Genomic DNA, 25,220 nt, shown 5'->3' on the forward strand with positions numbered 1-25,220 from the left:
AGGCAGTAAAGAGAACAATTAAGTGGATTACTTTTGGTAAACTTTAACGCACAGCTTCTAGCAATTAAGAAAGCAAAATCAATAGACAGGTTTTGTTGGCTAAGCACAGTTCATTAACTCTGGGCAAATAATAAATGTTTAAATCGTGAATGGTAGCAATTATATTATTATATTTAACACCAGATTATATTATATATTTATTACATTATATAAATTATACATATATATTATTTTATTACATATCATTATATACTACCATATTTTTTCAAAAATCAAACAAATGCAATGTGTTTCCTGTTATATTTCTTTAATCCTACCTGTAAATCTATTTCTAATAATTTAATTTCCCAAGATACTAAAGTCTTCGAAGAATTTTTAGAGAGAGTAGTACTGGGTGTCAAAACCCAATTAAGCCTCTTAATCCAGTCTCTTCCTTTTAAAGGTCCTGTCTTTTTAAAGAGAAGCCTTATCAGTGTGCTGTGTGCCAGGTGCCACCCCCCATGTGTCATTTCAAGTCATGGCTGACAAATCAATACTGGACAGGTCACTAAGTGCTTCCTAATGACCACAAAAATTGTACATGTGGCCCCAAGTAGTCACCATCCCTCTAAGAAGTGTCTTTCCAGCTGGGTCCTGTATTTGCTGAATCAAAAGACACAGCAGTATGGTTCTCAGCGTATGTGAATCAACTCTTTGCCATGTCAGTACAGGCTGAACCATAACAAACTGCCCATACTGACTCTATAAAATAGGCAACTGCATGTGCATCAACCTAATACACAGGAGAACAGTATTTCTGTTCGAAGTCACCTTTTCGGTAAGTGATGTCTTCGAACTCAACTACACTATTTTTTAAAATTGTACACACACACCCCTCCACTCAGCACTTCCTGTCCCCCACCCTCGCACTCTGGGAGTCTTATCTCCCATCCCAGTGTTATTTATCGATGGCTAATGTAACACCATTTACGTGTTTACTTTGTTTATTGTTTATTGTCTCTCTCTCCCCCCGTTCCTCCCTTACCACTAAACCTTAAACTGGATGAGGAACGTCTATGGTTTGTATTCAATGATATATCTCCAGCACCTGGAACGATGGCTGACCTGTGGCAGATGGTCCACAAATATTTGTTGAATGACTAACAAAACAATGTCTAGAGCATTGATTACCAGTTAACGAGGATATCCTATTAACACAAATAAAGAGAGTCACAAGGTGAACTTTTACTCTCATTGTTAAGATTTAACATGAAACAGTACGAAAGCTCCGCTAACTTACCTTCTGCTCTTGTATCTGGGCCTTCACCACCTTGAATTCTGCCGATGGGGGCTTCTGATTGGCCACAAGCTCCTCGGTATCCACCATCCAGCTGAGTAGGGACTCCAGGGCATCCTGGAACCTCCCGCAGTGCAGCAGGGCCTCCTGCAGCTGGGCTGCTCGCTGGGCCACCTGCACAGCACCAGGGATCCCCAGTTATCTACTGCGTTCATGAAAAATGAAATTTGCCCACCAGCCAACACTTTCCATGCTCATCTTCCCATCTGGTCACAAGTTTTCTTTTCCTTCTCACTTAAAATTCACCCAAAGCATTGCTAGTGGGCAGGATACAGATGGAAAGGAGACAAACGCAAACTTAGCAAGTAAGCCAAGGAGATAAGGTTGCCATCTCAACCAGTCAGTGCAAAAGGGGAAGGCTTTGAGATTCTGGAAGTATCCAATACATTTATGATTAGCAATGAATGGTTCAAATATTTTAAGATTACTGAAAGAAACAGTGCCTTATTCATTTTTATCATTACCCCTGGGATTCATTCTTTATTTCCTACTGTTGAATATTTTTTAAAGACTAAGATTTAAACAACAATATGACTGTGGGGAGAATCAGAATTACGTTCTGCTAGGCAAAATAACTATGAAGTATCCAATTAAATTCTGCTAGATCCAAGCTCTATAGAGTCCTTTCTTGACAAGCCAGGGCCTTTGTCGCCCAGTAAATGGAGTCTCTGTGTTCTGCATAGAGATATCCTATTGCCCCCTCAAAGGTCTTTTCTTTTTGGGCTGAAAAAGTAGTTGGCAAGATATTTTAAGCTCCATGGAAAGTATTCACACCTGACACTGCATCCCAGTTGTATTTGAGGAGTGCTGCGGTATGAATCAAACTCTAAAGAAGGATAAATGTCATTCTGAGATCCAGCCACTGCTTAAGATTTCAACGCAAGGAAAACTCCAAGAACAATCCCCCACCACGACCACCACTTGATGAGCACTGCCATCCCGAAATCCTTTTCTGATCATTTCTGTCACATAAAGAGCTGCCACTGTGCGTCAGCATCACCTTCTTAAGATATCAGAGCATTATTTTCCAGTGTTTTCCATCATGGGCATTTAGAAAAAGGTGGGATCTACATCTTATCAGTAAAATAGTATTTGGACTTAATGATCTATAGCGAGGTGCAAACCCTTAGTCCAGGGCAAACAGACACAGAGCTGTACTGTGTGACCTATTACACAGTATGGAGTGAGTTGCTGACATCTGAAAATTAGGTTTCACATAAAAAGTGAGAGTTCCAAGTTCTTTGCAAAATAAGTAAAGGATCTGGCAACAGGGAGCACAGATCCCTATGGGACACTGATTATGGAGCCAAGTAGCCCCTGTGCCCTTGGAGGTACGTGTGCTCCCACCAGCCCAGGGCCAGGATCCTGGCCGCCTGCCATCACAGCTGTGCGGTCAGGTCCCTATCCTCGTGGGGGCAGTGGGTGGGGGAGGTCCTTCCTGCTTCTGTGCTGTCCAGCAAGCCCTGGGGGCATCTAGGGTGGGCTATCAGTTCATGGGGATGTCAAGGAACAGGCAGGTTTAGGGAAGCTTGGCTACTAGAAATACGACTGGTGGTCACAGCAAATGCTGGAGAAGAACAATCCACAGAAATGACAGCGAAGGGGGTGGTAACGTCACCTTCTTGTTGAGGATCTTCCATCGTGCACTGGCATTGTCCAGGTCCCGCTCCAAGGCCTGGGTGCTGGTGCCCTTAGCGGCACTCTGAATGAGGCCTTGACCCAGCCAGTTCACATCCTGCTGTTTAACCTGCAAGGGTTCAATCTCTTCTTTTTGAAACACCTGCATTGGAAAGAACAATAATTATATGAATTATAGTACCTAACAGCCACCAAATATAAACATCTGTCCAATCATCAGGTATAGATTATTAGAAATAAAGATCATTTTTGTTGCCTATTCATGTGTTACAGCTGCTTCACGAATAATAATGAGAAAGTAAACTAAATATAAATTCACAATATTATCAAAACCATTCAGGTCAGAAAGAGAATGATAAATACCGTATGATATCACTTACATGTGGAATCTAAAATATGACACAAATGAACTCATCTACGAAGCAGAAACAGACTCACAGACATGGAGAACAGACCTGTGGGACTTCCCTGGTGGTGCAGTGGTTAAGAATCCACCTGCCAATGCAGGGGACACAGGTTCGATCCCTGGTCCGGGAAGATCCCACATGCCGTGGAGCAACTAAGCCCGTGCACCACAACTACTGAGCCTGCGCTCTAGAGCCCACAAGCCACAACTACTGAAGCCCATGCACCTAGAGCCCATGCTCCGCAACAAGAGAAGCCAGTGCAAAGAGAAGCTCATGCACCGCAACAAAGAGTAGCCCCCTCTTGCCACAACTAGAGAAAGCCCGCGCGCAGCAACGAATACCCAATGCAACCAAAAATTAATTAATTAATTAATTTAAAAAAGAAAAGAGAGGCACCAGGTAGAGAATATTTAAAGTCAAAGGTAGGAGATCACTGAGAGGAGACTGGAGTTTTGTCATGGGAAAAGGAGGTGCTGAGAGTTAGATCTGAGTGAGACTCATTTGTCTTCATGCTTTTAGAAGCTGCTAGATTTTGAGATGAAATTTTGCCTGTGGAACCAGTTGATAAACCTACGGTGCTCCCTCATTCTTATGACTTTGGAGCATGCAGAGGGAAAGGAGAAAACCACTGTTTGGACATAAATGTCCTTAATAGAGTTCAGGAGTGATATGAGAAGCTATTAAAACATACAAATGTTAAGCTGATTTATACTGAACTGAATCACACCTTCTGAAGCTTGTTTTCCCACACTTTCTTTGAAAGTATCCTTAGTTCCTTCCCATACACATTGCACAAGACCGCCTGTAAGCCCTCTCGAGTGTGGAGAAACAGCAGAACTCCTCAAACAAAAACCAAAGAAATATCAAAAGGTTGTAATAGCAATTTCTTCAAGCTTAAGACATCATAACATCTAGAAATTAACAGATATCAGGAAAGAGGATTTACTGTGGTTAATCCCTTTGTAAAGCAAATGTATCAATAGCATGTGTAGTCTCACCTAAGTTTTTGTGTTTTGTGGATCTGCTTTTGGGTTTGCTTAAGGTAGGACACACCTGTGTCCTATCAACACCTCTCCCCCAAAGTGAAGTGACTTTGAAATGAATGAACACGAGTAATTAATTACCACCATCATCAAATTTCCTTTAAACCATTCAGGTCAGAAAGAGAATGATAAATACCGTATGATATCACTTACATGTGGAATCTAAAATATGACACAAATGAACTCATCTACGAAGCAGAAACAGACTCACAGACATGGAGAACAGACCTGTGGGACTTCCCTGGTGGTGCAGTGGTTAAGAATCCACCTGCCAATGCAGGGGACACAGGTTCGATCCCTGGTCCGGGAAGATCCCACATGCCGTGGAGCAACTAAGCCCGTGCACCACAACTACTGAGCCTGCGCTCTAGAGCCCACAAGCCACAACTACTGAAGCCCATGCACCTAGAGCCCATGCTCCGCAACAAGAGAAGCCAGTGCAAAGAGAAGCTCATGCACCGCAACAAAGAGTAGCCCCCTCTTGCCACAACTAGAGAAAGCCCGCGCGCAGCAACGAATACCCAATGCAACCAAAAATTAATTAATTAATTAATTTAAAAAAGAGAGAGAGAACAGACTTGTGGTTGCCAAGGTGGGGGGAGGGATGCACTGGGAGTTTAGAGTTAGTAGATGCAAACTATTACGTATAGGATGGATAAACAACGAGCTCCCTTACTGTAGAGCACAGGGAACTATATTCAATATCCTGTGATAAACCATAATAGAAAAGAATAGAAAAAAGAATGTATGTATATGTATAACTGAGTCACTTTGCTGTACAGGAGAAATTAACACAACATTGTAAGTCAATTATACTTCAATTAAAAAAAAAAAAGAAGGTATAGAAAATGCTAAGGAGCAAAATGGTAACAAGGGCCCAAGATGAGCCTTCCTGGCAAGAATCCTTATAGGCCCTTCCAAGGATGCCTGCTGCTAACTGGCAAATGACATTTGAGACTCAAATTGGAAATGGAGGTCACTGACAAGAAGATGACGTGAGCCAGAGGGGCAAATACAGGGAAAGAAACAGAAAAAAGAGGTAGATGGGCACTGCAATAGTGTGGATTCCTACACGTCTAGCCCCTCAACGCCTGTCAAGATGCCGACGGGCTTGCAGGATGCACGGAGGCCTCTCCCCACGGATCTGATCACACAGGGCCGGCACAGCAACCCTGGTCACCCTTGGATCACTGCCTGCACTGTCAGCAGTTTTCCAGCACTCTCCCTGCCAACTCTCCATCCCACCCAACTTACAGGTCCCGCTGCCTGTAACTGGCAAAAGATCTAATTAATGTATTAGGGTAAAATGCAAGTTCCACGAAAGCATAAATTTCTCTTTTCCTTATAGTCGTTCTATACCCTGGACCTACCACAGTACCTAGCTTGTAATATGGACCTGTTAATGATTTGCCAAATGAATATCAGTATAGAAAATTTTATTTATATCTTGGGGTATATGATGATAACCCCTCAACAGATAATACTGAGGGAGGTACAACAATTCTTTCACAGATAATACAAATGTTTTTAATATAGGGCTTGAAGGATGCTAGGAAGGCAAATAAATTAATTTAACTAAGGAAGGAAAGCTTCAGCTAGAGATTAAGGTAAGACAAGGTTTGGGGCGCTGAGTCATTATACTACAGGCCACTATATAAGTATATCAACAGTCCAAGTGAATGAACAGTTAAACAGAATATATGAAAACAATAAAAACAAATACCAAAATAGGACTTAAGAAAAAATTACAGGCACAGTATGGAAAATAATTTTGAAAGATGTAGAGGCTGCCAGAGACAAACTCTGCCGACTCTGGAGCAAGCCCAGCACACAGGATACTTCTGTGTTATAGAATGAATGAGTAAATTAAAGAACAGCAAACAAATAAATGATCATCTCTTCTAAAAGTCCCCTCTTAGCAAAAAGCCCAAACTTCTTCCACAGAAAATCCAGACAGTTTCCACACTGGCTAATTGTTTCTATATAACAATACTCAGTATAAAGAGTCAACTACACATAAACAAAGAATTATAAGAATTCCCCAAATCCTTGGGAAAAAATGACCATATGTCTTTCATGATTTTTTAAAAAGCCATTAATTTACCCAATAAGTCAACAGAAACTTACAGGAAGGTGGTGAAAACAGAATTTGGTGCTATGATCCTACTTCTTTTCTATACCACTTTCCAAGTTACTATTTCTAGGAACTAATAGCTGTAGATATGTTTTACTACTTACCAAAAAAAAGAGGGGGGAGGGAAACTGCTACATTTTTAATTCCAGGAACTTGTCTGATACATAAGGATGCAGGGGAAAGTTTTATTCTCCCTCACAGCTAATTTTCAGGGCAAAACAAAACAAAACAAAAACCTAATAAAAACGTTCCAGTAAATCGCCTTAACCCCTGGACTTGGCTTTAAAGAAATGAATTTCAGGGTTGCCTATCAGGGTAGTTCTGGGTGAGTCTGTGGTAATTTTCTCAAGTGCTAACAAAAATACACTAAGGGTTAAAAAAAGATAACTACTAAAGAATCTATATACTCCTAACAGTTTACTTTCTACAAATAAACTGCAAAATACAGTAAAAAAGAAAAAGTACTCTGCTAAGCTTTCAAACGAGCATGCCATTTAATGCAACCTCATGGAAAGGGCATCCCTGATTAGAGCAATTATTTCATAGACTGATAGTGTCCAAATTCCTTATCTCTCAGTAACAAAATACCTAGGAAGAGAGACTCTCCTCCCAATCTAACCCATGAGTACACAAACACAAGAGAGGCTTAAAATAAAATAAAATTACCTCTGAGGCAAAGTTTACCAGAAGAGCTTAGGAAAAGGACTAAAATAGCTGAACTTCAATCTAAGTGGGAAGAAAAAAATTACAGGCTTGACAACCAACCTCTCCCTATTACAAGGCAGTACGCTTTACTTGCTTACCTCACTCACCACTTACCAAAAGTGAGGGGCTATACAAGTGAGGGGCAAAATACAGCACAATTACCTCTCTCCCCCATGCAGAGCTACTGAGAGAATATTTTCAGAAGGTGTAAAAAGTCCTCAATTTGAGGAGAGCACTTCTCAGACCATAACAATACTGTGTTGGTACCTTCCTAAGCCCGTTCGAGCTTAATAAATCCAATATAACTGCCCTTAAATGGCTGGGTCTTAAACCACAATTTGTGGAAAAGCCTAAGCCTAACATAAATTCACAGTGGAGGCACTCAAATGAAAGGGGAGAGGCACCGTCTCTACAACCAGGAGCAGGACTCCAAACAGCTGGGGATAATCACGCTCCTCAAAAACGGTCCCTAATTAATTTGCTGTTATGATCATATCAATATCTGTCATCTGGTAGGGTACTAGTCAAACCCCCCCAAAGACAAGACCGGATTGCCATGATTGGAAACACCAGTGGCCACTTGACAACACTACCACAGACCTTGGGCATCACAGAGTTTCCCATCTCCGTTAATTACCTGAACTGAGCGAAAGCCATTACAGACAGGGTCCAAGGTTCCTGCCCGGGCCCTTGTTTTTCGGGCAGCGGCTTTATTTCTTACTGCTCTGAATTTGGGGGAGCATTGCATAGGGATCGCCTCCATCTCCTGGGCAGAAAGGGGAGCCTCCATGTCCTCTTGAGATGCTACGTTGGATTCTTCCAAATCGTATTGTGTCAATAATGTCAGGTTTTCTACTAAACGTGCGCTACCCCCATCTACATCATTTCCCCCCAGATCTGTGTGAAGGAGAGGCAAATCCTCAGGAGAACCTCCCATAAATTCCCTACTTCGTGCTGTGCTTTGTAATTCTCCTGGTCCATATGTTTTTCCTTCTTCTCTGGGGTTAGAAATACACTTGTTTTCTCCCTCTCTTGGCAAAATGAATGGGTCAGCCTTAAGGGTGCTCTCTTTGACATCATTCTGCAGGCAGCAATTTTCACCACGGATTTCCCTTTGACCGTTGACACGTTTTGTTTCCTCTGGTGGAGAAACATCATGTAAAATCGTTTTGAAGTTGTCATCAAGGTGGGCGCTTCTGCATGAAAGCAAGGGGATTTTCTGTTCGCTGATGCAATTAACAGAAAAAAAGGGTCTATATTGCTCTGCTATGTGAATATCTTCAGCAGAAGACAAGCTTCTAATTCGGGATGGGTCTCCAGGTAAAATGCCCTGTTTTTCTTCCCTCTCGGCTGGAGGACTGCATAACCCAGAGTCATCCTCCTCTGACGTGAGAGAATTACTACCCCCTCTGCACTTGCCAGCCTTGGTAACAGCATCTGACAGATCAGGAGGTTCAACAAAAGAGCTTTCACTTTTGTTTGCATAATCCATAAAATTGGCTGGGACGAACATTCGCCATGACCGTCTATGCTCTTTCTTTTCTGTGTGAGATTTGGCTTTGGGTAATCCTGTGCTTCGGATGATATCGCTATTTAGTTTGAGGGCATCAAAGATCATCTTTTCATCGAGTTTGTGAGTTTCACGGCCTCTCAGCTCAAATGCACTGGAAGAAGCAAGGGCACCATTGGAGCATAAAGAACTGACATCCAGTGTTCTGTGACTGTAGGGTAAAGTCCGATCTGTGAAATGCCTGGAAGACAGGCTCCCCTTGGAACCAGAGTCGATCTGCTCATTCAGCCTAACCGTGTCGTAGATGGAGCGCTGCGGGACGTAACAGTCCTCGATGTTGAGGTCCTCCTCTTCCTCACCCTTCCCTACACAGGGGGGATTCTGACGTAAACAGTCCGGTCTGCTCAGCGGCTTGCCCATTTTGGAGACAGTTAAAACAAATATTGCAGCTCTTGACACAGAAAGTGGGAAATAAGGCAACGCATCTTTCAGCAAAGCACACTTCTGAACAGAACTATAAAGTGTCTCCAGCCCAAGGACGCATCTCACATAACACGCGTCATCATAGATGAGGTGTTTAAGGCCAGCAGCAGGGCACCGGTCTACTTTGCAACCCTCCCTTTACCTGGTGGTTTGAGAATGATTCTCAAAAATAAAGTGCATCATGAGCAGAGAACAGAAGTCTCCTTCCTCCTCCTACCCAGAAAGGCCCCCAGAGTTCCCTTTCATATACTCCAAAACACAGAAAAAAGAAAACAAATAATACACTTAACAGTGGCTCAAACACTTAGAACATTCCATTGTCGGTCCATTTCCCTTTTTATTCTAATTTTGCATCTGAGATTTCCAGGTTAAAATTTCCAAAGGAGCCAGCATCTTAACCGGCTGAATGTTAATTTCAGCAGTGCTCTGGTTAACTGTAATCCACTTAAAGACGGCCTGCAAAACTCCATCTCTTTTATAAATAAACCAAGGTTCAGAAACTTAAAAGACAAACCCAGGGACCATGGACTGTTCCAATGAAGGCACAGAACAAGTCTTCAGAGAAAAATAAGTTAAGTCTAATGCGGTAAGAAAGTTCAAATTTTCTTTTACTCTTTTTGGGAGTTGCTATAAATAATCTTGATTCGAAAGGCAGTCTTTCTACCCATATTAAGCTTCTTCGAGACTATTCAGAATTATCCAAAGAGGAAAAAATAGGCTTTTGGGCGGCCAGGCCAGTACAATCCAGCGACCGTTTAAAGTAAACAGAAAGCACGGTGTACTATAAACTCCCCTTTAAAAAAAAAAAAAAAAAAAAAAGCCATTTTCAAAGACTCTTATCTGATCCTCCTTAAGACGACGGATCCACCTGAGGCAACTGCAGCAGAGAAGAGCTCCGGGCTTCCTCTAAGGCTCGGGCTGCTGGGACCCCGCCGGCCTTGAAAGGCGCAGCTGGAGGCGGCGGGCGGGCGTCCCGAGCCCGGGCGCTCCCGGGGGCGCATCTGCCGCGCGCCCCTCGCCGCCGCGGGGCCCGGGCTCCCACTCCGCCGCTACGCGCTCCCGAGACCGGACTCCGTGGGCATATCCCCCGGACTCCGGTCCCGTCCGGCCGGGAGCCCTCGAGCCTTTGAGGGGGAGGTGCCCAGAGGCGGGCGGCTGCGAGGCAACCGCCTGGTGGTGACATCAGCGCGAACCAGACCCGGTCCTGGAGGCGCGGGGAGGGCGGCGCGGGTTCGCGTATCTGGTAACTGGGGAGGTGGGGGAGGGGCGAGCAGAGGCGGAACAGACACCAGGAGCCCCGCCGGGACTGCACCCCTGGGAATAGGAAACAGGGATAAGGGCTAACAGGTCCCCATCCTTTAGCTGAAACCATACTCTTGTGCTCTGCAGCTGCGGACTCTTAGACGTTTAGTGTCTGCAAATGCAGAGCGCGCATCACTTTCAAGTCGACTCTTGTGTCATTCTTTTTAAAACCCAAGTTCAAGTAGAACTGTTCTCCAGAGTCAATTATTCCTAAGCTTCTTCGAGAAGAAGAATATGAATATTAGCGGACATGAATATTAGTCGTTACTAATAAGCATGCATTCCTCTTGAATTTGATGCAAAGCTCAGGCAAAGATCAAGGGCAGTTAAATGACTCTGGATATTTCATTAACAAAATCACACCCACTTTTTTTAATCTACTGAATAAACACTCTTTAAAAATACTGTTTGAAAATTAACTCAGCAAGCCAAACCTTAGCCTTTGGGTGTGTGTGTGGGGAAATTTCATAGATTCATTTAAATAAAGTAAAATCTATCCATTCCTTATCTTATGAAATAAGCAACCATGCCAGAGTAGCAGATAGAGGGCAGATTTTCTTTCCTCAATCTCACAAAATAATCATTTGAACATAAGTAAAACTGTGCTGGCCCCAAGTGAAGACAGTTCTATTAAAAACAACCCTATACTTTCTCTGATAACTTTACAGAAAAGATGTGGGATGGACCTTTTGTACCTTTCATAAGAAAATATTCCAAAATGATTTTTATAAACCTAAGAACTGAATCTTTGAAAAACAAAATCTATCCATAACTGGAACTCTACAGGTTACACACCCATTCAACAATTAGATACAATTACACACCCATTCAACAATTAGATACAACTCAGTATATGGCCATCATGAAGTTGGAAAAAATATCTATAGCCAACTAGAAGGGAATATATACATAATAAACAACCCATCAACATGATAATATCAATGCCCACTCTTCAGAGTCAAGAAGTGAAATACTGCAACAAGCACTTGATCCTGTCTAAGCACACAGGCTGTTGTGACATGTGGATCATAAGACAAAGAAAAACGTGCCCACAGTTACCACGTTTGAACAGTGGGTCGTGCCCTAGGCTGGAATCAGCAGAAACTAAGGGTTTGACTGTCAGTTGCCACTACCTTCCCATATAAGCTATTTATTCACGGCTACATGAATAATAAAGTTTCCACAGAATGTGGACCAGGACCTTTCTCTAAACAGAGATCCTCCCAGAACTTTTCATAAGAAAAAATGGCCCTAATTCCGCCCAACTGAGGCTCTAACTCTGGATCATTAGCACAATTCTATTCTAGTCTTCTAACCTTCTGTAAAGCTAAGAACAGCAACCTCACATTTCAGGTGGATAGTACACTTTTAAAGCTACATAGACAATTCATTCATAAACTCAACCATTCATCAAACAGTGCCCACTATTACCAAACAGCATGGAGAGCCCTGGCAAAGTGCTGGTGCCCAGAGATGCAGCACCCCCGCCCCTTCATGGCTTACAGTAAAGTGGAGAATATGGATGAGAAAGTGAGCAGAGTACAGCTGGGAAGCAGGAAGTGCTATGGGAAAATGTCCTCTAGTTGATTATGTTTAAGGATGTGCCATTTATTTAATAATTGAATCCCTATTTTATTAAGCTGATTTCAACTAACTCTACAAAGGACGATCCTAATAGATTCTGATTCAAATTGAAATTTGTACTCTTAATATTACATTGGTATTGATGACAACAACTTGTATATTTATCTTTGTGACTTGGAATCAGATTCCAAAGATCTATCTGGATAACATAAAAGAACTCACATTTAGAGCAGAACTGGACTGGCTGACCTTTTCTTCCTAAATTTGGTTTACGCAGCTACTTTCAATGCTATGGTCTCTAAAGTTAGTAAAATCGAGATGTACTGAACTGTGTTAAATGCTAATCGTGATACCTAGCTCTCTCACATTTTCGTAAGAGAGAAATACACAATGAATAAAATGAGCAAGGTTTTTCTGAAAAGTAGTCAACAGTATTATTTCATACATAAAGAAATCACAATGTTAAACTGGTCTCAAAACATAACTTTACACAGCCTACTAGATGTGATTCAGTTAAAAAATCTTCTAAAGGCAGATGATTTTAGAAAAGTACACAAATACTAATTGAATTATAAGCAAAACAGTATAATTTTCTCATTCTGTATTTCTAAAATTAAATTAAATCTTTTAAAAAGAAAAGTTCCTGAAAAATCTTACCACAAAGTACAATGATCCACGTCATAGAAAAGGTAAAAGACTAATTTTACCAACTGAAACATGGAGTTTTTAGAGCTGAAAGGCTAGAGATATTAGGAAATTCAAGTGCAGTAAATGGACAATGTTTGTGAGTAAATGCACTATTATCCATAAAAACTGACCAAAGTATCTTCCTGGCCCAGTTGCTCCTGAAATATGGATTAGAAGCCAAACAAGAGATGTGGTTTTTTTTGCTGTGAGTACAAAACTAGGCCTTAGAAACAACAATTTCTATTATTCTTTCTAAAATAGATATGCCATTAGCTCAGGAAAATGGAAAGCAACCTATGTTCTTAGTTTTCAAACTGATAAACAGCTTCACATAAATGGGTCAAGGGTTTTCAAGGATAGTCATCAGATGAACATGCAGTAGCTATTTATTTCAGTGGAAAATAATTTATATTTGAAGGAAAATAGGATATTCAGACCCCATGACAAAAGCAAACAAATTCAGAAACACTTAATAGGGTGACTGATCTTGATGGGAATTTATCTTGAATGTTAAGTAGGATCTGTAATATGCACTCCTCTTCTTCCTGGAAGTTACCATCACAGCATTTACCTACCCGAAGCTATTATTTAATGAATGATTACAGACCTAGAGAAACATTTAAAAAACATTAACCCATCAAATTTTCTTATCCAGAAACCAACGCATCATTTCGAAACAACAAAGCAAATTCCTCCCTCTCTGCTCCCATTTCTCTCTCTCTCTCACACACACACACACACACACACACACACACCCCTTTAAGCAACTTTCCAGGAGAGTAAAATAAATTATGTAGATCTCCTTTTATCTAAGGAAGGCCCATGATAATGACAGGAGATGCTACAGCCTGGTGCTTTGTGTGTGCTGGTGGGTGTGTCTGGGCTGGGGGTGGCGGGGAGAACGACTTTAAAATGAAGATACAAATTTATCCAGTTAACAACAAAACCACCAAAAAATCTCCTGGTATAAAATCTCTGGCTGGAACTGCATTCAGAACAACCTACATGAACTCCTTGATCTTTTTTTTTTTAAACTGGAATATAGTTGAGTTACAATGTTGTGTTAGTTTTAGGTGCACAGCAAAGAAGTGATTCAGTTATATACATATAACTGAATATATATAGTATATATATACCATTTATGACAAGATATTGAATATAGTTCCCTGTGCTATAGTAAGTCCTGTTGTTCATTTTATATAGTATAGTAGTATGTATCTGCTAATCCCAAACTCCTAACTTATCCCTCCCTCCCTCCTTTCTTCCCCTTTGGTAACCGTAAGTTTGTTTTCTACATCTAACTCCTGGATCTTCAATGAAGCCATAGGAGTTAAGAGGCCACATGACACTAAGAGCATGGCGTTAGTTAGAAGCAAACATGGAAAGAGCCCTCGTGCCACGTTCTCCACCAGGACAGCCTTTCGGGGTAGGAAGAAGGCCCCACTGGCTCTGCTGGTGTGTGTGGTGGGACCATGGAGTCTTACGAACCTTGCCATCACATCAGCGCCATCGTAGTGGCCTCATGCAGCCTCTGCTTTGGTGGGCCTTCTGTGTTGCCCAGCATAGGTGATATTTTTTTCTTCCTAACATCTTAAAGGCACTCTGATATAGCTGACTGAATAATGTGACCTTCCTGCAAAGCCCATGCATCAAAGTACAGTTTCTATAGTGAAAACATTGTCACCTTTAAAAATACCACAGGAAGGTGTTACGAAACCTCCCTGATAACACAGGCTCATTAACAAAAATCCAGTCAAGTAAGAATATTTCCCCAAGAAAAACCTCTTCTGCGACAGCTTTACTGAATTTGCTCCTGTTTTTGACAAAAACAGAGAACAATTTGTCATTGACCTCTATGTAACAATACGGGCCACTGAGAAATCATTATTAAAGCATTCTTTGGACAGTTTAATTTTATCTCTAAAAATATGGTGACATCACAGAGGTTGTTGTAGGATCATTTAATAAATATCTTAAGAGGATACTTAGAAATTGATTTTTTTCAGCCATAACATTTACAATTAGGACTCAAACCTCCCGGCTTCCCCAGCTTCACGGCGCCTGGCATTCTAGTTCACCCAACATGCACAGGAGGATGCCTGGGTTCCACACTGCCTTCCCCTGGACCAGAGAACATTTATCACAGCACAGTTACGTGTGTTCCGGTCTCTGTCTCTGGTTTCAACTCGGCTTAAAAATTCCCTGCTTTTAGAAATCTTTGGTTCAGAGAGACTTGTACCAGTGATGTGTTCATTTGTGGGAACAAACCGAATGACAACTGGAGCAGCAACAGAGTGGCCAGAAAAAACAGTAAGCAGGCTGTGGGTAAGACTTTTTACCACGGCCTAGATGGAGCTGGGGAGGGTCATATATTTAGCTGGGATGTGACTGTATATGTTCGCTAAAACATCAAGTTTCTGTGCTCTTCACTGAAATGAAATCAATTCAGTGTGGGGATAATTGGCTGTTGATGACATCATAGGAAGGGTGGCACCTATTCCTTGTACAGAGTTGGGATGTCTTTGAAAAATAAAATAGAAATGTGGAAACGTTAATATTACCTGATAATGTAGTTTAGATTTGAAGATAATCTTGAGCAGGAATCTTTAACAGGAGGTAGGGATGGGGGGACTTTTTCCTTTCTGCCTAGGAATTTATGACAGTGTACACAGAATTTAATGCAATAATACGGAAGTATAAGTAGAAAAACGGTACTCTGAGTTATCAACAGTAATAGAAAATACCTCAGTCTTTAGACATTTTAATCCAATGACTAGTATTTAGAAGTAGGAAAACAATCCACGTTGTTTAAAAACCTAGCTAAAGTAACATAAAGGGTAGTACCAATCTCTTTTCAGAAACTTCGAATAGCTTTCACTGACAGTGAATTAGGACTTTTGGTTCAGAACAGCATTTGTTTTCAATCATTATGTTTGTGTTGGTATTAAACATGAATTAATTTTATCCTGTCAAGGACATTAACTGCTGTTTCCTAGGTTAAGTTTAAGGGGGAAAAAAAAAAGAATGGAACCCAAGAGGTCTGTCTTACCTAGTTTAAATAATCCATTATGCTCCCAGTGAATATAACGTACCCCTGCTGAGTAACTGGGTAACAGCTATGAAGCTCCAGAAAGACTCTGAAGGCAGCTTATTCTATAGTATGAAAACCTGTCATAAGATTTTACCCATGACATTAGGTTAAACAAAAGCTACCAGGTAGAGTCATGTCAAACTGCATTTCGAAGTCTGTAATGAAAATACACCCAGTACTTCGGTGCTTTTCTGTTTCATTTTTAGAAACTATAAAATAGCAAAATACTAGTTTTTTACTCAAGACAAATTATTCCACTTAAAGCAATTTTAAAATCTTCCTAAAATATTATGCTAAAACTAATGTCCATGGGCTTCCCTGGTGGCGCAGTGGTTGAGAGTCCGCCTGCCGATGCAGGGGACACGGGTTCATGCCCCGGTCCGGGAAGATCCCACATGCCGCGGAGCGGCTGGGCCCGTGAGCCATGGCCGCTGAGCCTGCGCATCCGGAGCCTGTGCTCCGCAACGGGAGGGGCCACAACAGTGAGAGGCCCTCGTACCACAAACAAAACAAAACAAAACAAAACAAAACTAATGTCCAACCAAAGCTTAATCTCCAACAAAAACTAAGTGAAGATCTGAATTGAGATAATTTACAACTTCAATCAAGAAAGACAAATCACTAAGACAAGGAAATGTTTGGTGCTGGTGGTAACTGTCATTATCTTCATCACAACATCTAGAGATCCATTTCTAAGACAACACACACACACACATTCACCTCCTGTTATCATAGTGGCTGGCTTTACAGAACACATTCCTTAAGTGAGCGTTCCTGGTGTTCTGGGTTAAAATAAACAATGGCTGATTGACAGATGAATGGATAAAAAAGATTTGGTACATATATACAAAGGAATATTACTCAGCCATAAAAGAGAAGGAAATAATGCCATTTGCAGCAACATGAATGGACCTAGAGATTGTCATATTGAGTGAAGTCAGACAGAGAAAGACAAATATCATATGATATTGCTTTTATGCAGAATCTAAAAAAAAATACAAATGAACTTATTTACAAAACAGAAAGAGACTCACAGACATAGAAAACAAATTTATGCTTACCAAAGGGGAAAGGTGGAGGGGGGTGAGAGATAAATTAGGAACTTGGGATTAACACATAAACACTAATATATATAAAATAGATAAACAAAAAGGACCTCTGTATAGCGCAGGGAACTATACTCAGTATTATATAATAACCTATAAGGGAAAAGAATCTGAAAGAGAATATATATATATATATATATATATATATATATATATATATACACACACACACACACACACACACATATATACATATATATATAAAACTGAATCACTGTGCTGTACACCTGAAACAAACACAATATTGTAAATCAACTATACTTCAATTTTAAAAAATCAGAAAAACAAACAAATCAACAACAATGGCTGGTTACTCAGGCCACCCAAATCAGTCTCCAGCAAAGATGATTTGAAAATTTCCCAGAGAAGTGTAAGATGTACAACGTGATGAATAAAGTTGACCAAAACACTGCATTATAGCCACCAAAACATCCAGGCTCTGACACTTACTACCCGTGGGACCTTGGGAAAGTCACTTCCCCTCCCTGGGTCTCTGCTTCCTTACAATAAGATGGGGATAATGATAGTACCCAGTTCTCAGGACTGTCAAAAGAATTAAAGACAGTCTAGAGTCATGCTTGACACACACTAAGCCCATAATAAATGTTAACTGTTGTAACTGTTAGTTTTTAGAACATACACTGGCAAACACACACACACAGAGAACAGAATCAGTGATTGTGTAAGCATCTTTATTTACCATAATATTCTTATTGTTTTTTACCTATGGCACTGGCATATACTAAATGCAGATGACTGTCTACTTGGAAACTTTCATTTCAGTCACTGGGTCTCAAGACACTGAAGGTATGTCATGATATTCTTTATTACTGAATTTCATTAAAATCAGTCAACTCCTTAAAAAGTAATGAGAAAACACATAGACACAGCACGCCAAGTGGCTTATTTTAGAAGACATGATCACTTTGTTTTTCTTCACAGTCAAATAAAGCAATCTGTGTAACCATGAACAGTAACGATGCTTATTTAGTGCTTTTCAGTTTGCAAAATAATTTCAAAGCAACGTGTGAGCGAGCCCCTCCTATCCCTTGCTTTTGCTTCCTTTCCGAAGACCTCTCCACAAGCAGAGCCACGTTTTTCACTGTCCTCATGCCTGGGGACCCAAAGAGGGGGCGTGGACAAAGCAGCAGCACCGATATTATTACTTTTGCTCGTTTTCCTATAAGTAGTTGAAGCAGTGAAGAGAGATAAAGGCCTGCTCTCTTTTTCTAAACAAAGTCACAGAAAACCCAAAGAAATGATAACGTTTCACAAAAGCATGCCCAACTTTCATCAGTACAAAGACCACCTGATCACTGTCATGGAAGTGTTCAAGCTTTGTCAGGTCCCACAGAAAATTCCAGAGACTCACTCCTAAGCACCCCCCTACCCCCTGTCTTCCAAGCAGCAACTGTCACAGAACTTTGTTTTTCTAACAGACAGTTCTCTTATATGAAATCTTTATTTTGCAAACCACAGTGTGAAAGTGTGACAGAGCAATGAAGTTAAATCAACAGTCAGGCAGCTTCCTTCTCCTTCCAGAATCAAGACCCAAATACAGAACCGCAGGTTCTTAAGCCCTGAAGAAACTGGGCTTCAAAGGCACTCTATAAACAGCAAACAACCATAATATAACAAGGAAGAAAAAGAAGCTACTTTGAAGTTAATTTTCAAACTTCAGTCACCTAAAAATAACACCACGAAAGAGAAACAAAGGAAAGACTTTGTCAAGTACAACAGCACAGAAGTCAGGAGGTCTATTTGATTTATATTCATTTCTCCTGGGAAATGATTTGTTGTTTTGCAAATTCTGTTTCTATTTTAATCCTATTTGATGCTTCACGCATCACACCAGCCTTTACTGGAAAGTAAAACTTACCTCATGAATAGAACAGGATCCCCTGCAACCCTACAGGTTCCTTTCAGCCCTGTGCAGCAAAGGCTGGACAGCTAGGACCCTCCCTGTGCAGGTGACCCTCTCTCCAACGAGATGCGAGTTCTGCACCTGCTACCCTAAGCGGGTTCACATCGCTGACCCTGGACCTGGCCCACCCTCTCCTCCGACTCCATCATCAGGCATCACTGGGTGCTGCCAGGCGGTACACATTTCTCAGCCCCAAGGCGCTCAGAGTCCCATCAGAAATAATTTACTCCCAATCGTCTGGGGCCAGGATTACAACAAGGAACTCTACACTGCCTTTTAAAATAGGAACTTAGGGAAGAAATTCAATTAAGAAGGAGGAGAAGACTATAAAAAGGGAAAGAGCAGGAAAAGACTATAATTCACCATGAAAGAAAATGCTGGGACACAAACATGAAGAGAACACACTTTTGATGTGATGGATGGCCCTCCGTGGTTGAGTTTAAAACACGGACGTGGTCACTCCAGAGGGCAGCTGTGAGTGACATCAGAAACAGACACCAGCTTTCCAAGCACCCTTTGACCTCCTAATTCATCACAGGCCTTATCCCATGAGGGCCCAAAGCCCCAGGAAGCTTGGACTCACCCCACGTACCTGGATATCCCCTCCGCCCACGGATGCTCATTTAAGCTCCAACACTGCATGACAATCCTACTTGAAGATGCTACAAAATAGGCCATCTCCTTCTATACCTATCAGTAATGTCTTTGAATAACCAAAACGCAGAGTACAAAGGAAGCACTCCCTACCTTGAACACATCAAGCTGTTGGTTAATCAACTCTGTTTCCATGCCAACAGGGCCTTGAGACTCCTCATGCTCTTCAGCCTTCTGGAGTAGAGTAGAAAATTCCTTGAGTTTGCTGTAGAATTCTTCAAGGCGCGTGATGGTCCCTTCCACCTGCTCTTCTCTGTCTTGTGCACGGTCCCGAAGCTTGTTGCACTGTTTGCTTAAAGCCTCCAGGTCCCGTTTGATGCCGACCAGGTCAGGAGAGGCTTCCTCCGTGGCCAGCATCATCTTGCAGGTCTTATTGGCATTGGTGTTGCTTGCGATGAGCGCTTCCAGTTTCTCCAAGAAGGCTTTAATAGCCTCCCTTTGCTTCTGCAGCGTTTCCACATCTCTCCCCACTGGGGCCATGCTGTCCAACTCATCATCAAACTCCGCAAACTGAGAAAACATCTCTCGGATGGTGTTCTGGAAATGGCCGATGCCCTGAAGCTTGGTTTCTAAGAAGGAACACTTTTCATCCACCTGCTGGCTGAGGGCACTGTGCTCCTGGACTAAGGCTTCTGCTTGGAGGAGAACCTCGGAGGTGCCCTTGGAGTCGGAGGCCCCCACCACAAGGTCCTGGGCGAGCCCCTGGGCCAGATCCACCTGAGGCTTCAAGGTCTGAAGGGCTTTCTGCTGAGTCTGCAACACAGTCAGGGACTTACTGCTGTGAGCCTGGGGCCCCAGAGAGTCGTGCATATCTAGCTGTTCCTTTGCACACTGAAGCTGCCTCTGAGCTTCTTTGGAAACTTCTTGAAATTCTTTAAATTTCTGGGCCATGTTCTCCAGAGAGAATTTCTTCCTGTGCACTTGCTCGGTGGCCATGTCCATCTTCTGGAGCAGGGATTCCTTCTCCTCTGCCACCGCCTCTTTGTCCACTTCACAGACACGGAGCAGGCTGCTGGCTGCACTGTTTAGCTGTTCCACCATCCCAAAGTGCTGGTCCCTCTCCTTCTGCAGAGACTTTAACTGGGCAAGAGATTTCTCTGTCTCAGCAGGATCCAAGCTACACTTTATTTCCTTGAGGCTGTTTTGACACCTGTCTATCCATGGCTTGAGCATCTCCACATGTTCTTTATACTTGAGAGCTTTTTCCAGTGAATCTTTCACCCTGTCTTCTCTTTCTTTCACCTGCTTCTGAAATCCATCCCAGTTGGTTTTAATTGTGTTCAGTTGTAACTGTAACGCTACCTTCTCAGACCCTTGTGTTTTTAGTAACAGGTTTTCACCTTCCGCCATGGTTTTCTCATAAATGTGAGACTCGGCGGTCAAAGTTCTCCTGAAGTCTTTCTGATCTTTCATTAATGACTCCAAGACCTCGACTTTGGCTGATATCGGGGGAGATTTGTTCTGTTCTTCCTTCTTGGTATCCAGCCAAGCCTGGAAATCTCTAGACATTTGCTGAAATTGATGAGAGCTGGCACAGGCTGACTGAAGATGCTGGACATGGTTCTCTAAAAAATAAAACCACAGACATGTTTATTTTACATCAAAATGTTGAATAAATCTGCAAAATGCCAAGAGAAAAACCACCAAATAAATACACAGAATAATCTGAACGCAAGGGCTACTAGCACTGACTATGAGAATGACAAAAGCGCTTACGTTATGGACAAAGGCGGTGGCAGAAGGGCAAGAGGTGAGGACTACAGCAAGAAAAGAGACAACAGAGGCTGGATACTAGAGCCACCTCCATCCTAGGGCGAGGTAGTGACAACTGTTCAAAGCTCTAGGTGATGCTGATCAATAACCAATCTCTTATTAAATGTGACTTTTCCACCTGTGTGATTTTTTTTTCCTTTGGCCCTGCAGTATGCAGGGTCTCAGTTCCCCAACTAGGGACTGAACCCGTGCCCCCTGCAGTGGAAGCGTGGACTCTTAACCACTGGACCGCCGGGGAAGTCTCCACCTGTGTAATTTTTACCCATCACGGAGGCAATGTAAGGCAGCCCACGGAGACAACATGGGTCTGGATCCCAACTCAGCCTCTCAAGAGCTGGAGGACCTAGGGTGAACGATTAAACCTCTGGGCCTCATTTCCCCAAGTGTGAGCTGGCAACACTGATAGAAGCTGTCATGGGAATGAGGTGACAGTGCGTGCAAGTAAAGCTCTGAGCTGAATGCCTGTCACGGAGAAGGGTTCCTAACAATAGTCACCATCACTATAATCATCATAGCTCATGTTTGCTACCAATATCACGTCAAAATCAAGGAGTTAAGTCTGAAACGGTTGCTATGATCAGTAAACAAATCCAATCAATTATTAAAAAACATAAACTGAGTGCCTAGTGTTACTTGGCAAATGACAACACAGCAACCAACGGGTTCTCCTCTGGCCTGCCCTTCTCGGGCCCAGGAACTGCTGCTGCTGCCTTGGACCATCCTGGGCTCAGCGGCCACAGAGTGATGGCTACAGCAGGCGAGAGAGGAAATCGTGCATAATGCTTCTCTCTCGCACGTTTCTCTGGAAAAGCTTCCATGATGGAGCCAGACGAACTAGCTGTTATCAAGAAAATGATGCCAAGCCTTTTTTAATAACTGTAGTCGTCTCCTTTTCTGGTGGAACAAGACTGTCGCATAGCATAAACACTGACACCTTTAAAAACCAATTTGTTTTATTTACTGTTTTTTAAAATTGAAGTATAGTTGATTTACAATGTTGTGTTATTTTCTACTGTACAGGAAAGTGATTCAGTTATACATATATACACATTCTTTTTCATATTCTTTTCCATTTTGGTTTATCACAGGAGACTGAATAGAGTTCCCTGTGCTATGCGGTAGGTCCCTGTTGGTTATCCATTCTATATAATATCCTACGATAAGCCATAATGGAAAAGAATATTAGAAAAGAATGTATATATATGTATAACTGAGTCACTTTGCTGTACAGAAGAAATTAACACAAGATTGTAAATCAACTCTACTTCAATAAAAAAAAATTTTTTTAATAGTTTGCATCTGCTAATCCCAACCCCCCCCCCCATCTCTCTTCTACCTCCCCTGCCCCTTGGCAACCACAAGTCTGTTCTCTATGTCTGAAAGTCTGTAAAAACTAATCTGAAGTACCCGAAGTTTCCATGGGCCTATGCGAAGTGGACTTTGCTGGCAGGGGGTCCGCCTATCATCTGTGCAGAACTCCCCGCCCCTGCAACACTGTGTGTGCATGTGAACCCAAATCTACCCTCCTTGCATGCACCTCTCACTGCGGGCAGGTTCACTTTAGGGGCCTGGTTTCCCCAACAGCTTGGAAATAGGGAGTTCACTGATCCCTATTTCCAGGAAATACATGCATTCAAAGAAGACACACAAACCTGCTTTTAGTTCAAGATCCTTAAATGATTTTAAGATGCCTTCCAGTTGCCGACTAAGTTCAGCTTTCAAGTACTCTTCTTTAACCAGGGCTGCCAGATCCTCTCCCAGAGCCTGGGCCACTTTGATCTGCTTCATTTCCTGCTCTATTTCCTGCTTCATTTTCTGGGCTGTTTCCAGCTGCTGGTTCATCGCGTCAGAGTGTGTGCTCCCGGCCACACTGCTGCTGAGTTTATTATCCAAGTCGGCCAGCTTATCAGAAAGGCTTCTCAGCAGGCTTTGATACTGGGTGCTTTTAACAATGGCATGGTCGATCCGGTCACATCTGTCCCTCAATTGTCCTGTGAGGCTGTCCCATTTTTGGGTCACAGCTGCTAGCTGTTCCTTCACAATCCCGTGGAAGGATGGGTGCTCCCCAGGTCTGTGCAGTATGCCCTGACCAGCCACTGTTAGCTGTTCATACTGAGGTTTCCGGGTATCAAATTCTTGCAGGAGAATCTAAGGTAAAGAGGTGACGAGGGCAAATAAACACACAAATGACTAGAGAATTAATTACAGAAAACATACCTTTAAGTTTCTAAACAGACAGAAATGGTAGTTAATTATCTAGTTTTTATTTTATTTTTGTTACTGCTTTCCTAGCTTTTATTTCAAAGGCAGTCCAATTATCGTAAACTAATCCAAAGAGCAATGGTACTTCACAGACATTAACATTTTGTCTAAAATAAATATCCCCCAAGGGAGACAAAAGAGAATAAATATTTTTGCTAGTGTGGGGAAAAGGAACAAAAATTCATGTACAAATTTTCATACACAAAGGGAAACACTGCTTTTAGACAAGTTTACATCACACTAACACCAATTTGATTTCTTCCTATTTGCATTTTTCTTTTTACAGGATTTTTTTAAATGCTCTATAGCATTTTACACCAAAGGAAATACACAGTGATAACAGTGTTAGGATATACAAACTCATGGTGTATTGATTTACAAAGGTTCTTTCTAAACATAAGATCGACGTTTACAGTCTTTTTTGTAAAGATTTAGCCAATAAATCATATCGCTCTGAGCGTGCGGGCTCACACTGGCTTTCATTATAAAACGAATGATCCCCAAATGTCCTTCTTTTAGTAGAATATTTTATCTATCTCTGGGAGACTATGGATAATTAATTCTCCTCAAATGTTTCTTTATATCTGTTGTTTCCATCTATTCAGATGAAGAACATACATGCCTAGGACAGCATGTGACTCAACTACCCAGACTGTTGTGTATTTTCAGAGTACGGATCAGCTTCCATGCCCCAAAACCACCACCTGCACAGAAAGAAAGCTCACCGAGACCACAGCGGAGTGCCTGCGATTACGTCTGACTTACAATTTACATATGTTTCTCCCCCTGTGGATTTATCTGCTCATAATTAGATGAGTCTAACTAACCCTGCAGGTTTCAAGGTTCCTCCTCTTCTTCCCTTCTTCTTTCTCTTCTTACTCTGTCTCCCCCACTCAGGGATGTTTTGCATGAGCTTTATAAGTTTCATTATCTACTACCACAATCAAAATGAATAAAACCTCAAAGGAGTCATTTCTAAACAATATACTAGTTTCTCATAAAAATGTTATTACTTATGCAATCATATTAATACTTCAAAGAAAGTCCTCTTTAACAGGGTCTCTACAAACCACAATATGACCGAAACGATCAAGGGACCTGACCATACTCGTGGGCTCGGTGGACCCCTCAGGGATGCTCCAGGGATGCTCCAGAGCTTTGCTTCTCTGGGGGTTTCCCGCCAGCCTCACGACAGTACCTTGTGGGCATCTGACACATTACAAACCCTCCGAGACAGGCAGAGCACATACCATCCAAGGTAATGTATTTCTAATGAAAACATCTGTCTTGTTAAGTCAGGTAGGACTCACCTGCACCTGCTGCCTTTGTGTGTTCAGCATATTTGGGTCAATCGACAAGGGCCCAAGGACACTGACCATCAGTTCTTTTTCCACAAGCCACTGTTTTAACTGAGCCTCCACGGTCTGGAATTGGGTTAGATTATTTGAGGATTCTTCCAGTTTCTGTCGTCTATCAACTGTTAACTGATTGAGCTCTTGCCACTTAGAATCTAGAAGAAAAAAAGATAAAGGATGAAACAGATTTTTTTTTTTTTTTTTTTTGCGGTACGCGGGCTTCTCA

General features: G+C 41.9%; 1 protein-coding gene across 1 annotated transcript in view; it reads right to left on the reverse strand.

The window, feature by feature from the left end:
• Nucleotides 1-25,220, reverse strand: part of DST (dystonin) — a 485,281-nt gene that overhangs the window by 77,163 nt on the left and 382,898 nt on the right. Inside the window, exons 53-57 of the mRNA XM_024754681.1 lie at nucleotides 24,950-25,149; nucleotides 23,030-23,525; nucleotides 19,698-21,169; nucleotides 2,955-3,116; nucleotides 1,280-1,450 (exon numbers count right to left, since the gene is read on the reverse strand). Of these exons, the coding sequence (XP_024610449.1) occupies nucleotides 1,280-1,450; nucleotides 2,955-3,116; nucleotides 19,698-21,169; nucleotides 23,030-23,525; nucleotides 24,950-25,149 (2,501 nt within the window). The remainder of the gene's footprint in view (nucleotides 1-1,279; nucleotides 1,451-2,954; nucleotides 3,117-19,697; nucleotides 21,170-23,029; nucleotides 23,526-24,949; nucleotides 25,150-25,220) is intronic.

The sequence above is a fragment of the Neophocaena asiaeorientalis genome, unplaced genomic scaffold (assembly GCF_003031525.2).
Source record: "Neophocaena asiaeorientalis asiaeorientalis breed wild unplaced genomic scaffold, Neophocaena_asiaeorientalis_V1.1 scaffold319, whole genome shotgun sequence".
Lineage (NCBI taxonomy): Eukaryota > Metazoa > Chordata > Mammalia > Artiodactyla > Phocoenidae > Neophocaena > Neophocaena asiaeorientalis.